General features: G+C 39.2%; 1 protein-coding gene across 1 annotated transcript; it reads right to left on the reverse strand.

Annotated features, from left to right (window-relative positions):
• Nucleotides 1–202: 202 nt before the first annotated feature.
• LOC103176580 (TLR4 interactor with leucine rich repeats-like) lies at nucleotides 203–2,362 on the reverse strand. The gene has a single exon (XM_007890212.2). It carries the CDS (start codon nucleotides 2,360–2,362, stop codon nucleotides 203–205), a length of 2,160 nt encoding a protein of 719 aa, XP_007888403.1.
• Nucleotides 2,363–16,228: the final 13,866 nt, after the last annotated feature.

Here is a 16,228-nt window from a genome sequence, read left to right on the forward strand (position 1 = left end):
ATTCGTTCGTTCAGAAACAAAAAAAAATTGCATAGCGCGTTTCGCCCACAGTCCATCCAATTCACAGTCAATCCAATTCTGTGACTGTCTGACAGGTCTCAACAAAGTGATAAGGTGCTATATCAAATGCAAATATTATTATTATTGTGTCCAAATACTGTTGTCTGTAACAGAGTCAAGTAGTGAAGGTCCTGTGATGCACTCAGTCTCTCTGTGGTGGCTCCGGACAATCTGCACAGTTGGGCTGAGGTGTGACTGATCCGGAGTTGGTGCTCTGGTAACTTGAGTTGTATTGGGAGGTGATCCCAGAGCACGCAGCACAGTTACTCTTCCTGACAGAGCAGTATCCTGACTTGGGTGCATTATCCGCTCTCCTGCGTCCGATGTGTTTCGCCGCGAAGGTGCAGATCAGGAGAACCAGGACCAACACTAACACAGCACCATTAGCGGCCGTGACATACAATATCAGGCTGAGTGTGTCCACGGGGAAACTGTCCTGGGCTTTGGTGAGAATCCCCAGACAGTGCTCTCTGGATTCCATCTCACATGTTTTCATGTCCACCACACTCTCCAAACAGATCAAGTAAGGGACAGATGGATAGAGGTCCTGCAAAGTGTAACAATTGGTCTCCTCCTTGACATAAATATAGCGACTGAACCTTTTGTTCTGGTTGAATCGATCATACATGATTCTGAAGCTGACGCCTGTTCTGGCATACTCCAGGTCCCAGGTGAGGGTGGCCGAGGAAGAGGTGACCAGTTGGGTGGAGAGGTTTGTGATAGAAAGTCGATTGAAGCGGCAGGAGTCAGCGAGGGTCAGCTGTGGGACCTCCCCCAGAGGAGAGATGTCGAGCTTTGCTGGGGTGCTCTGCTTTGCCCTTGGTCTCATTGTGGCTTTCGATCTGCTCTCTGAGAGCCCCTTTCTCTGGGTGGGGGTGGGCTGCACATTCCCATTCCCATGCCCTTGCCCTTTGCTCCCGCTACTCATCACCGCAATTCCTGGAAAGGGCGAGCTTTGAGATGAACTTGAGGGCTCTGCTTGGGTTGAGTCCAATTCTGTCACCCCTGTGTCCTGGGCTATTTGTGTTGCCCGAGGGTGTGTTTCTGATGGCGAGGTGGGCTGGGTGGCCTTGGTAGGACATTCTCCCCCCGAGTTGATCAGGTCCTGGTCACTCAGGAGATCGAGGTACCTTCCTGATAGACTTTGGGGTTTGTCACAGCGAATGAAGACAGTCAGGAGTTTATGGCCTTTGACAGCCCAGTGGATCCAGTCTCTCAAACCCATCAGATGGCAGTCACATTCCCAGGGGTTGTCACTCAGGTCCACCTTATACAAATGTCCCGCAGAGGCAAACACAGCCGGATCCAGGCCGGTCAAGGCATTTCTCTTCAAGTTTAAGCTGTTGAGCAGATGTAACTCCCAAAAAGCGGCGATTTGCACTTCACTGATGGCATTTCTGCTCAAGTCGATGTCTTGGATCTGCTTCACCGGGCTGAAGAGACGCTGTGAGATCACCGTAATGTTGTTGCTGTCCAGGGCCAGGGATCTGAGCTGGGTCAGCCCCTGGAATGTGTTGTGGTCGAGGTCAGATATTGTGTTGTGGCTGAGAGAGAGTGTGGTCAGCTCTGTCAGCCATCGGAAGGCGCCTTCTCTCAGAGAGACGATACGGTTCTCAGAGAGTTGCAGCTCGGAGAGAGACTTCAAGTGTCTGAAGGGGTTGCCCCGCTCCAGGCTGATGTTGTTTTTGGACAGGTTTAAGTAGCGCAGTTTGCCCAATCCTCGGAAAGGGTTCCTCCACAGAGAGCGGATGTTATTTTTCTCCAAGTGCAAATAGCCCAAATTCCCCAGAGTCACGAAAGCCCCGTCTGGGATGGTGGAGAGGACATTTCCGTCCAGTCGCAGTTTGATCAGACTGTTCAAGCCATAAAAGGTGTCCCTTGAAACGTGGCTCAGACGATTGCGGTTCAGATCCAGCAATTGGATGTTGTTGAGTCCCGCAAACGTCTTGTTCTCTAGACTAGAAAGCAAGTTATTCCCCAAGTAGAGCTCTTTCAGTTCTGTGAGAGGCACAAAGGTTTTGGAAGAGATTGTCTGGATGGAATTGTACTGCAAACTCAGCTCCTTCAGGGCAGGGTAGTTGCAGAAATCCCCAGGAGAAAGGTGTGTGATAAAATTGCCACCTAAACTAAGAGCCCGAGCTGCTGAGCTCAGCCCTTGTGGTGGTTGAGGCACTGACTTCAACCCCCTGTTGGTACAAATCAAAGTCTCATCGTGACATTCACACACATCTGGACAAAACAAAGGTATCACCTCCTTCAAGCAGCTCAGAAAGGTAAACCACAATACCATTGACTTTGCCATTGATTTCTTTGGCACAAATGTCGGTCAAGAACAAACCACCAGAGCCTTTTGGATCAAGGATTCCCAAACCCCAGAGACACACTGGGAACAGAATATTTCACTACAACACGTCTAGGTCGCTTGAACGTTGTAGAATTCCCCCCTCCCACCCATTTCCTATTTGTCATAACATAACACCACAAATCCCCAGCAATGTTAGGCGTGTCCTAGTTTAGATGTTTGTTTCTCTGGCTCTCTATATCTGAGGACTTTCCCCACGTCCTTATTTCACCAGAAATAACAGATAATCACAGATGAAAAGAGTGATGTGTCTCTAGGCTGATTTTCCACTTGCAGACTGCCCTACTTCCCCTTTCACTTCACAGCTAAATAACCAGAATAATCCTTGAATCTACAATAACTACTATATTCCAAAGAAGACTTGATGCCCTTCAGAGGAAACTCTCACCTGCACCTGAAAATGTTGTGTGTGTGTGTGTGTGTGTATGTGTTTTTATGGCTTTTAGATCAATAATCAAATAAAATCCATTTTATAAATTAAACAACAATCGTATTTGTTTAATAACTAGAATTCCATTCTTGAGTTAGAGTTGGGACTATTCCAGGTTTAGGTAAATTGGTGTGAAAATGACCCACTGGTTTGTGTTATTTTGTTTTAATCATCTGTCAATTAGAGTTTGTTAACATTGTGTGGTAGATGATACTGTACGACAGTGTGGGAGTATCCTTGTCTGTCGCTTTGGAAGCAGAGAGCTTCCTGTCTGGTTTTGGGGGGTGAAGTGAAAAAATGGGCACAGACTGTCTGTGTGTGTGTGTGTGTGTGTGTGTGTCTCTCTGTCTATGTCAGCCTGCCTGCCTGCTGTGGACACAGAGCTTTCCCAGGCTCTCCTCTTGCGGGGTATCTGACAAGGCGATTTGACTGGTGCCAACTAGTCTCGCACCCATAAAAGTTCCAAACAGACAGACACCAGCTTTCCAGATGGAACTTGTCAGCAAATCGGCTAAAATTAGCGCTTTACTAGCCACTGAATCATGAAGTGAAAAGGCTGGTAACCCCCAACTTAAAGCTCAGTTGCGCCCCCCCACCCCTCACTCATTTATTTGTTTACTTATTTATTTCTGTAATTTTCATGACTAATTTATTTGTTTTCTTATTTATGAATAGATATATTTTTCGCCCACAAAATACCCAGTCAATCCACTTTACAGTATATTCAGTGAGGCGAAATGCAAGGATTATTATTGCAAATGCAAGGATTATTATTAGTAGTAGTATTTACATGAAAATGAGAAAGAATGGATTACCTTTCAGATGTGATGATCTCTCTCTCTTTCAAATGTTGATTATCCTGCTGTGAATTTCTTGCATTGCCTTGCTTTTATGCCCTAATAAATAGATTTGTTCTTGAGTAGCACTTCAATGCAGAAACCAGAAGGATACCTAAACTTTACCATTTACAGGTGTCCCTTTTTTGTTCTTTTCTCACCAGAGTTACAATAATAATCCCTGCATTTGAAATAACGCTGTATTATATGAAAACCTCTCAAGATGCTTCATCTGTAAACCCCTCTGCTGCTAAGTGTAGTAACCATGTATTTGTTGGCCAATGTGCCAGCAAATTTGCACCAAGTGATGTCCCATATACAATCAAAAGGTGAATGATCAATTTAACTGGAGGATTGCTGGCTAGGACACCGAGAGAAACTCCCTTCTCCTTTCAAACCAAATCACTGGTTCTTTAAATCAGGCAGATGGCACCTCGGTTTAATGTCTCATCCAAAGGAAGGCACGTCCAACAACAGAGGGTTAGCCCGGCATTCAGTCAAGACCATGAACTCAAAGTCTATGATCTAGACCTGAACCCACTATCAGATGCTGCGCTTTTATACCAATTCTCAGTAATTACACTTCACAGTGCCATGTGAAAAGGAGACTTTTTTTCTTTTGGATTTAATCCTGTGTCATCTTGTACTGATTGGTTTAGATTGGATTACATCCAGATCAACCTATTTTCAGCATCAACTTGTATGGCTGTTGATTTGCCAAAGAGCATGATGCACATCTAGGTCAATGTTTGCTTACAGTTAAAATGTAATGTAGGCAGCACATTTAAGACGTAAACACCCAAATTCAATTTCGTTCAAAAAGGTAAAAGTGTTTTAATTCTTCTTGCCTGATGGACTGCTGTGATTTGGAATATTCTTTCAATTTGCACATATGGCAATTGGCTTCTCTGGATTTCCCCCCAGCTTCATCCTCCTTTCAAAGCATCGTCCAGTGTTTATAAATGCAGGACATTCAGTGACATGTCATTCATTATTAAATTTATCCGAAGATTGAGGAGATTAAGAAGTGCTAGAGCCTTGTAGGAATTACATTGTCCACCTTGCTATTGAATAGCGTCCTATTTCAAGGGCTCTGGTCTGCTACCCTATGTGAGTGGTGCTATATAAATGTAAGTTGTTGTTGTTAATTTTACATTGTATCTAGAAATTTAAGTATGATCCTTAACAATAATTTACTTGTGAAGTGCTTCGAGATATTTTAACAAGATACAGTGCTAGAAAAATGCATGTTCTCTATGCTGTATTTAGAAAATTATGCTTCCTGGAAAACAGTTCTGTACACAGGGACTTGCACAACTTTACTGATTAATAATAAAGCAAGCATAATAATAAAAAAAAAGCAATTCTATAAATAACGTACTAGGGTTCACTAAATGCCTCACATTTATATTTACACTTTGGACACTAACTATTAAAGAATAAATAGAATCAGGACTACCCTCTGTGAGGGGAGGGAGGGGATCTCCTTGGAGTGGGATCTGCTTAGAGTTGAACTGGCTCCAAGGTGATATGTTTGGCAAAGGAATGTTGGAACTGAGCCAGCCCTCTGTGGTGGTCCCAGTTGTCCAGTTCCTGAGCCAGGCTGGTCCACAGTACTCAAAGGCAATGCTGATGACAGCACAGCTCATCGGCAGGCCGTGGAGGAGCAGACCAGTGGGGGACAGGGATTTTTCTCACTTAATTCCTGTTCACTGTAAGCCAAAGCCCCAGGGTGGTTTGGTTACTCTTAAACATGGTCATGGGTTTTCGTTCGTGTCAGACACTTGGCGGCGGAAACAAAATAAGTCAGGCAGATAATATACCCAAATAGTATTCCCTGTAAACCACTGTTGCAATCTGAACTGACTGTCTCCTGGGAAAATCAAATAATTTTACACAGAAAAAGGCCTGTCTGAATATCTCAGTAAAATGGTGCAAATATATCAGATCCCTAAGCACACTGCATAATACATTTTATAGTGTTTATATTGCAGTGCGATGTGAACATGGCCTCGAAGAGATGTTGAACAAATACATACAAATGCAAAGTTAAGTTCTAATTTTTGAACCCCTGACTTTTGGAACACTTAATATAAAATGAAACAGCTATAGTTGGTATAATTTACTTACGCTTACGTCCTGCCTGTTCAAAACAGACTTCGATCGGCTAAACACATGTCTGGGGCGAGTCAAGTTTGTCTTTCATGTGAATTGTTTATGTTTCATGTCTTTCTGGATGAAGCCTAGCTCTAAAGAACTTATCTCTGTTCCAGATTTAGTGATTCTATTTTGGCATGTTATCTGCCTGATCCTATTTTGTTTTGACAGCCATGTGTCCAACACATACAAAAAACACACTTACCATGTTTAAGAGTATCCAAACCACCCCACCCACAAGCGCTTCTTTTTTAAAAAAAAGCAACCTGAACCATTCATTTTATTTACAATCCTGCAGCCAGTCAAACCACTAATAATTACTTCACCAACTGTAGACCACATTACTACTGTAGTTGATTTTCTCTCAGCCTAAGTACTGGGTTGTTTTACAGACATCCTGGGGGCAGAACTAGAGAATTAACCCAGGATGTCGGTAATTTTAATTGCTCTGTGAATAGGACTTATGCAAGGGACATATTACAACTATTATCAATGTCAGTCCCAGACTTAAGTCTTTTCAATGCTTTAATGCCAGACTCTCTCTGCATGCCTGCTGGGGGCTAAACATTACGGTGCATTGCTCAGAAAAGCCTTGAAGAAATCTGCCACTTTGTCATCCTCCCAGCAAAAGGAAGATGAATGATGTTGAGTGGTTTTGTAAAGAGGAGAGATTAGGAGAAATGTAAACCAGTTGGTGTGGAGCCAGTCTACAGCGAAGCCTGCCGTCTCTACATGCTGTGTGTTGAACATGTTCCCTTAGTAACTGTTAAAGATCCCGTAACACTATTTGAACAGAGAAGGGAATTTCTTCTGCTATCCTGGTCAACTTTCCTCTAGGTTAATTGGTCATTCACCTTAACAGCTGTTTGTGGGACTTTGTTGGCCCAAATAATTTCCTAGGTGTTTGCCTACACTTGACAGTATTCATTTAATTACTTTTAATTCAATTAATTACTTGTGAAAAGCTTTGAAACATTCTAACACAATAAGGCTTTATAAATAGGGGAATTCTTTGGTAAAAATAATAAGTTTTAAATATATTCTAATGTATTCTAAAGTGTTTTGAGCTTTTGATCCTTGCACTTGAAATTTAACTTTCGCTTATTCTTCAGGTAAATGTGACATATTCATTGCTCTTTTATGTGCAATCATAGACACACAACAGTCTAGCCATTATTGTAATGAATGTGAACAAAAATGTTGAAAGCGAGTGATCAGTGAAATGTTTATTAGCATGCATGTTCAGTATAACATTTACTACATAAATATCTGAAGTAAATGTGAAATGATGCTGCAGAAGTAATATCCTGTAAATAATAGGATTCTGCTGTTATTGCCTCCTGCAAACATAACCAGTTCATGCACATTAAAAAATAAGAAGGGTGAGTGTCACAAAGGTGACAAAAGGAGGGATTAAAGAGTCTCAGAGTCATGTACGGACAGCTGATGATACTAATGGGAGGGAATCTTATGATTCTCCTCTTTCGTTGAGAGGAGATGGGTTAATATGTGATTTTCAGGGGACGGAAATAACCCTCACACAGTTTGCACCTGTGCAGTTTATTCTTTCAAGCAATTGTGCAATCGTGTAGGAAATGGCAATTAGTGTTTGTTGTAAACTCTAGATAGTTTGTACTGATTTTTGCTTGCAGAAGACTAGTAACCATTTCTCCAAATCCTTTACAGTATATTCTGTGAAGTGCTTTGAGACGTCTCGACGAGTTTGCTTCATGAATGATTGATCTGTAGCATATACATTATCAACATGTAACTTTCAACACAGTTCAAAGTGTTAAATATAGTGCATTTAGGGTTTAATAGAATAAATTTGTAAAATAAGTACAAGTTGTACTTGAGCTGAGAAAGCTTGATTAACACTTTGAAGTTCGGACCAAGTTATTAATCCCTCAACACATCACACGTCAATGGTAAAGATTCCAGGAGTCCCAAAGCAAGGAAAAACATCGCGTCAAAATGAAAAGCTTTGCACTGGACTGAAACAGAAACAAAATGTCTCCAGCCAAGAATAATAAAAAGACAGTTTTACTGGATCAAGCTGTTTTCTGGGTACCTGCACTGTATTAAAGTCTTACAATCTGAAAGTGCTGAGGGACCAAGAAAAAAAATTGAGAAAAAAAGACAGATTTTCATAGTACGGCTCATTTATGGTTGATTGTTCAGTGTAGAATGTTCTTCAATTACATATAATATTGCAGGAGAAAGTATCAGTTGCTTAGGCACCTGTCCAAATACAGACCACCTACTGGGAGATCATCATTGAGGAGACATTTTAATTACTAACATTCGTCTATGATTCCTCTCAACAGTAACTGCATCCAAATTTTTTAGTACCTTGTGTTGATATATTACCTTAGCTCTCCGATTATTATATCTCCTTGTACTTTGTAGTTCACAAATACCACATGACTTTATAACATATGGAACAATAAGATTCTGTACTGTAATGTTAATCTACTGATTTTTTTATATAAAGATAAGACTAGAACTTATAGTGAAGTGCATGTTGCTTGTACAACCAAGTGATTGACTTCTATGACAGTGTTGGGTTGGGATAGTTTCTCTGGCCTGCTGTTCATTTTAGGTTTAAGAGACCCGAGCCATTAATATTAATTGTGTCTCCATTAGCAGCTTGTATTTGAGATTGTAGCCTAGGCAGGCCTTGATGAACAACTATATAAAATAATTCTACAATCTCCAACTGGTTGGTGTAGTCAGCAGATGAGCAGAGTTTCTGAGAGGGAAGGAAATAGCTGTAACAAGCTAAATTTGCAAAGAAGAACTGTTTAGGACTACATCGAATATTGTTATCAGCAACTTTAAATAATAATAATCCTTGCATTTGATATAGTGCCTTATCACGTCTTTGAGATGTTTCAAAGCACTTCAAAGAGTATACTGTAAAATGAATTAACCGGATATTTTTGGGGCAAAACACGGCAGGCAATTGCGCACAGCAGAGTCCCACAAACAGTCGTGGATTGAGTGACCCTTCTTTTTTTAAGGGATTATTATCCGGTAAACACGCCACTAATTGACTAACAACCGGGTTCCTACTTACTGCAAGGTGAACAGAGGCATGTGGAGTAAGGAAAGTTTCCCAACGTTTCGCCCTGCCAGGAATCAAATCCAGGTCCTCTCACTTGCGAGGCGAGTGCTCTAACCACTGAGCTGCAGAACCCCAATAGCCTTTTAGCCATTTCACTGTATTGAAGTTCAATTTTAATTGCCAATTTGAACTTGATGGTGTAATTTGCTTAGGCACCCTTATGCCTGGTCCATACTAAACCTTCACATTTCAGTGGAAATTTCTGTCACAAATGTAATACTGATGAACTGAAATTCTGATTTGCACATTGTAATTAACTGAGCTCAATCTACTGCATTTGTATCCAAAACATCTATGTCACCCTCATGAAATGGTCATGTAACTTGTGTCAGACAAGCAATGAAGCAGAACAGATACAGTGAAGTGACTGGTGGTATTGGAGAGGTTGGGACCATCTGATTCTGACCACTAATTGTTTACAATGTTCTACTTTCACTGTCATTGTAGTTAAACATACATGGGAATTTTTGCTGCGGAATAATGAGGAACTGATTGAATTGAATGGAATTTATCTAATTTACAATGATCAGTGTTTGCAAAGATTACTAAGGTAAAGCTCACCACTGTCAAATATTGTATTCAATAAGCTTCTTAAACAGTACCTTCTTTTTCCTAAGTCAAAGTTCTAAGATGATTTCACCTGTAGGCAGCAGAAGACCTTAATCATCCACGTTTGGTGCCCTTTTCACTTTCCCTGCTATGATGGGTCACATGAAAGTGATATGATAAATGACAAATCAAACTCTACATATGACAAGGTCTCTGGGCAGTTGTTTTCTGCTGTCGAAATGTCATGTCAAACAGACCCCACATGTGTGACAGAGTGCCAACCCCTGCTGTAAGGTAATGTTTCCGAGAAGCAGTTTGATGCATTACTCCCCATTAATGGAGGACCAGTTTACTTAATCTCATGTGTTGCAGGAAGGACAGTTTTACTGGCAAGAAAATATTCCCAGCGTTTCCTTACATTTTTTTTTACTATTACTATTAATCTAGATGCTATCTTTGATAACCTTTTGGATTTCTGGTACAAAACTGTAGACAATGAAGTCGTAAAAATATTTTCATAATACTTCCACAGTATAACATTTCTTTGAAATGGTATGAAAACATCAATGTTATTCTATTTTCTCTGGTTATCTAATATTACAGTAGTTACCATTGGGCTTTTTACAATAATAAAACTTTTGATTATGTTTTTTTTTGGTTATTCCAGAATGTACGTGTAGTCCAAATACAGTATGCAATAAACTGTTTTATACAGATAAAATTACATATTTTCTAGGAAAATAAGTGTTAACTACATTATTTATAGTACTAAGTTTAAAACTTGATGGTGTCTGTGAAGAACATGAAGACACTAAAACAAAAAATTCTCTTTTCTTGACCACTATGTTGAAACCTTACAAAATGTTTTATATTAAATTACACAAACAACTAACTCGAACCGTGTACACTTTCTGCAAGACAAGGTTTGGACAGACTTCTTGCTTGTTGTGCTTAGAGATAAATCACCCAATGCGAATTACTCAGATTGTTTGATGTGTTCTATTGGTGCAAAAAGTTCCTCAATTTGAATGTCCGCTTCCTNAAAAAAATACATAGTTTGCAAGTTTTTACAGGTTTAGAAAACAAAGACAGCAGAGTGACTCATAAGTTTTTTTACATTTGTTCCCATGTTTTTAAATATAAATACATTCATTTCCTGGAATAAGCTTAGCATTTATACTTTTCTCGTGCCTGTCATAGGATCATTGTGTTTGCCATGAATCTTTGGTACTTTCCTGCATACATAAGGTCAAAACCTCTTTTTCTAGAGGTTTTTACACTTGTAGCTTAATTATAGTAACAGACCAATTGACTGGCGGGAAACTTATTGGAAATCTAAAATGTGCTAAATACAGGTATTGTGAATCTTTCTTTCATTTAATCAAAAAGAATTACAAGAATTTCACAGTGACAACACCACTGTAATCAAAAGATCCACAAAGGATATGCAATGGGATTTTAGTGGTTGGTTACCAAGCAAAAGTTTTATACAGCATTTTAGTTTGCTCAATTGAATATATTTTCTTGCCCATAAATCAGATCTTCCACCCTGATTGCCTGCTGTTTCACTGTGTTTTTTTAAGGTTTTGAGTAAAAAGGAATTATCTGAAGTTTTTTGGAAAATTGCCAGTACCAACAGACATTAAGATAACATCACAATGACTCTTCATTTCATTGCAGACATCAGGGCTGCACGGCATCTTTTCCAAATCCACACTAATCAACCATAACATTTATTTCTTAAACATTACTAGTGAAATGTGGATCTATTTCAGCTTACCACCCCACTGGCATGAATTCTTTTTATCTTTGTGTTCCTGTTGCAAAAGAACCATTACCAACCAAGACATTCAGCCTTTTGGGCAGGAAAGGGACTATTATGGGCTGAAAGGTCTTCTGTGCTGAAAAAAAAATCTATAATTCCAATTATTGTAACCAATGTGCCGTTTTATGGAAACCAAATCATGTTCATGTGTACAATGTTTATGAGCATCACTTTCTTTGCTGAGTAAATTTTTTTTTGGAGAGATTATTACCCTCAGTATGTGATCCACCAATTGACTATCAACCGGGTTCCTACTTCCGGCAAGGTAAACAGAGGCGTGTCGAGTAAGGAAACTTGACTAAGGTTTTGCCCCGCCGGGGAATCAAACCCAGGTCCTCTCGCTTGCGGCGTGAGTGCACTAACCACTATGCTGACTGTCCAGTGCCATGGGACATCCCCCTGACGTGAAAGTCACCTTACAAATGTAATTTGTTGTTGTTGTAGATGCTGGATGCACATGTAGAATTCCAATTATTTTGGTGCATATTTAACCAAGCCACATGGATGTAAATTGTTAGTGTTTCCAGAGAGAAGTTTGTGGTAGTAAACGGTCAGTCTGAAGAGCTTATTAAAACCCATTAATAATGAATCTGTCAAGAATTGGCAGGCTCTCCAAAAACATAACTGTGTTTTTAAAACTACAGTTTTGGGTTCCAAGTTTGATTTCAAATGAAATTTGCTTCTAAATAGCCTTTCAATTAGAGCACTTATTCCTGCCAGTGTTGTTTGGCTCAAGGACAGAAACATGATGTTTCACCACCAGGTCATGGATTCCAGTCTGCTGCTGATCTCTGCAGTATCTTAATCCATCTAAGCTTGTACTATGGCTGGTATTATTTTAAAAGTATACTGTGCTCTTTAATTATTATTATTGATCATTATTATTATTTAAAATAGACAAGACTGACTGGACTTTATTTAGATCTGAATTCATTCTATTCTAATAGAATTATAAGTTTAGGAGTGTTCTCATTCATCTTCAGGATTCCCTAAAGAATGTGGATCCAATATATTAGAAGAGTTTAGAAAACATTTTGACGTGTACACACATGTATAATTAAAACAAAGGGAAAGGATATGAGATTTTCTTCGCACAAAGGGTTGTTAGAACAAACATCCAAAAACTGCATTTTAAGTTGAATCCATAATACAAGGGCTTTTAAAAGGTGAGTTGACAAATATTTGATAATAATTGACAAGTATAACAGGGCTTGAGAAAATTCAGGGGAGTGGGACTAAACAGAAAGTTGGCAGAGGCACATTGGCTGAATGACCTTCATCTTTGCTGAAAAATTCTATCATTCCATGTGCTTGTGTGTGCATGATTTTACGCATGTGTGTCTGTGAGTGTGTTTATGTGACCATGTATGCTTAAACATCTCTCAGCGGCTAAGAATCGCACGAATAATCACAGCAGGTAAGCTGGGATTCCAGGCTAGATGACAATTTAGACTTTAATATTAATTTGTATCATTAGCATACAATTGTAATGGATCAAATCTTTGAACATTGAAAATAAGCATGAAAATGTTTATTTCCTGCATATTTTAGATGTATAAAATCCTGCCTTTGTGCCTGTGTGATTATTCATATTGGGCACTAAAGAGATAGAAAATGACCCTGGGCAACAATACGTAATTTACTCAGGTGGTAAATATGATATTCCTATGTTTTAAAGTATGGCAAAATGTGATTGAGTAAGAGATGTGCCATATATGTTTTTATGAAATGACCTTTTACTAAGTTAATGATAAAACAGAGAAAAAGCTTCCCAAGTTTTTAGCCACTGACCTTTAAAATCATTAAGTCTGTCAGGGAAGATGTTCTTGGATTCTGGAACTCTAATCTGTTGAGGAGCTATCACAGTAAAATACCTCCTCTCCTTTTTAAAATGCATGCTTGAGACTAAAATTAACTAAAAGTTTCATTCTGAAAGACGCATTGTATTCACAAGAAAAAATTGGCACACGAAAGACTGCTTTGTGATTGATGTACTGTGTTTGCACAACTGCTAATCTCCAGAAGAGGCTTGTGTCTAAAAGTTAAAATGATTGCAATGAAAGGAATATTATTATTTGACACTCTGGTTATTATTAGATCTCGTTCTTTTTATTATTATCAGGGGCATGAGAATTGCTACACTATTGCTTTTACTTGTACCACACATTTGTGTAACTTCTATTTGCCCCCTGTATCATTTGTTAAGTGGTTTTGCAGTGCACAAATGCTCTGTAAACTTTAAAAATAAATAAGAGAAACACTTCAAAATAGACCTCATGTATATTTTAGGTGCAATATTAGTTGCAATTTTTTAAGCATAGGAGAGCTTTTGTTAATGATTTTATGTGGTCATTCACACATCCTTGAAATGTATTTTCAATGGGTTTAAAACTGTTTATTATTATAAACCTTCTGCTTGAAACTAAGATCATTTTTTTTCCTTGGACCAGATAGTGCCATTGATATCACTGATTTGTCACATAATTGAAATGTGAAATACAGTTTAGATTTCACGCAATCAATCAGCTTTTACAATTAAACATTTCTTTATCACTAAAGAATGGCAATGCAAGTTTCTCTGGTTCAGCGTTTCCTGTATGATAGCCATTTCTGTTTCAACTGTTGTTTCTCATCTGATACTGCAGTTGAAAAGGCTACAGCTCCCTCCAGTGAATCAGTGGGGAATTGAAAACGATTAAGAGACATGAATGTATTTAGGTCATTATATTCAGGAGGTAATCTAAAGGATGGGTCATTGAAGAAAATATGAAATAAGGCAATTCATTTCTATCATATTTATTAGCGTTGATCTGAACAATATTTAAATGGTGGCACTTGTGTTTGTTCGCAGAAGCTGATTTTTCAAGATTCTATCTGCTGTAACCTTTGATATTCAACAATGAGTTTATAATGACTTGTTTTAACAGATATTTTCCACTTATCGATACGGGTATTATTAATGACTCCAATTAGGAATGGCCACAATTTTGACTGCAATATGTGGGTCCATATATGTGCAGGACTTACTGAATTAATTTCAAATTGAATGTGACATCAGTATAATTCCGGTTTACTGACATTCTGGAAGTCACGTCATATTGATTCCTGTTGTAGAACTGGAAAACTGCTGAGGAGATTAAGTCTGGAATGCTTCTCTGTCACCTGAAATGTTCTATTTCCACAATCTTAACATTTTTCCGTCTGAAGCACATTGCACTAAAGTGTTGTTACATTCTTAACCATGACAACAGCTTTCAGTTATTGAAAGTGGATGGATGTAACCTGCAATACAGTATCTGTATATAGTATTTCAAACTGGGCTGCCAGTATTCTGCTAAGTGGTTTCATCAGATTTGTTCACTGCATTGGTGCTGTGGGAATAGAGCACTTAATACTGCAACTGGGTTGATACTAAATTGTAATAAGCCTATATTCATTTTGCTCAGGCAATCCAATGCTTGAAGAATTACTCTCAGATATTTGCTTCCAACCTAAGGTAAAAAAACATCTCTGGAGAGAGTATCTTATCTTGGGGAGGCACTGGGGAACATAGGTTCAATGTTTAATATTGCGAGTTCCTGATGTGAGTGTTCATGTCCTTGAATGGGAGGAGGGATTATAGGAAGAGAATAAAGAAATGCCCATGAGGATCATAAGGGGGTGAACAAAGCTGGAGACATTAAGACAATCCTGATGTGACTGGATTGACTCCTTCAAGCCCAATTACAAAAACCCAGCCTAATGACCGCCAACAGAATTGTCCTCCTGACATGAAAGGCGCTGTACCAAATGTAAGGGTTATTATAACATAAAAGTCGCTGGGAACGCTAAGCAGCATCTATGGAGAGAGGAAAATGAGTTAACGTTTCAAGTTGATGACCTTTCGTCAGAACAATGTGCAGTATTTTGCCTTTTGTTTATTGCAAGGATTATTATTATTATATATTTACTGATGGCTGACTTGATTCTGACATTCTGTTACCAAGCAGGTCACCTTGGAGCCATCATAGCCTTACTTACTTACCTTTTATTTTGTATTACAATGGTTGGGTGATTTCACTATTTTTCACCTACACCAATTCCCATGACAATACTTTAGGTTTTTTTTATATATCACTGGGAACTAATGGGATGATTAGGGTTAGAATTAAGGCGAAGAAGGGAGTCATTAATCCTTGGTGCTCCAGTGCATTTACGGGTAAAATGACAATTTTGTTAACAAAGCAATGTGTCTCTTGCTGCTGATGTCATCAGTTTACTCTTTCATATACTGTAATTTATTTACATAAACAGAAATTGAAAGAATAAACAAGTCTTTGTGTGAACCTTTAGCTTCAGGATGCTTTACACACAAATATCTAGTATTGGCAACAATTTGACAAGCAGGACACTCACATTCCTGCCTCGAGGGATAGAGGACTGCGGTGGCAAAACAATACTACGATGCATTGCGGCTTGAGCAGCGTTTCTTTCCTGTTCTCCCTACAGTTTTAACAGTCTTATTCATGTGGGATTTATCCTGTGTTTCCAAAAACAGCAGGTAGATGGGATTGCCTAGAATTAGGTAAACAGGACGCGTCTCTCCAGGGAGAAAGCGCGCGTTCCATCCCAACAGATATCTCAGGAACGTCCACGTCCGGGTGGGAATGCGTGGAATTCCCTGTGTGGTTTGGAAAAATTCTTAAGCACGGTGATGGGCTGCTGCGTGGGTCAGACACCCGCCCGGCTGCCCACACCCACCCCCGAAAAAAGTATTTCAATAAAAATTACAGGGCAGGATTTGCAGGGCAGGTTGTCTGCAGAGAGAGCTAAATCAGCGTGGAACAGGCCAAGCAATAACATTTTGAAGGTTGTTTGCAGGAGCCTTATTAATGCAGAGACA

Source organism: Callorhinchus milii, unplaced genomic scaffold (assembly GCF_018977255.1).
Source record: "Callorhinchus milii isolate IMCB2004 unplaced genomic scaffold, IMCB_Cmil_1.0 Scaffold6, whole genome shotgun sequence".
Lineage (NCBI taxonomy): Eukaryota > Metazoa > Chordata > Chondrichthyes > Chimaeriformes > Callorhinchidae > Callorhinchus > Callorhinchus milii.

Bases quoted from the DNA above. Each gene is read 5' to 3' on its own strand.
- LOC103176580 (XM_007890212.2), bottom strand. From the start codon at position 2,362: ATGGCAAAGTCAATGGTATTGTGGTTTACCTTTCTGAGCTGCTTGAAG.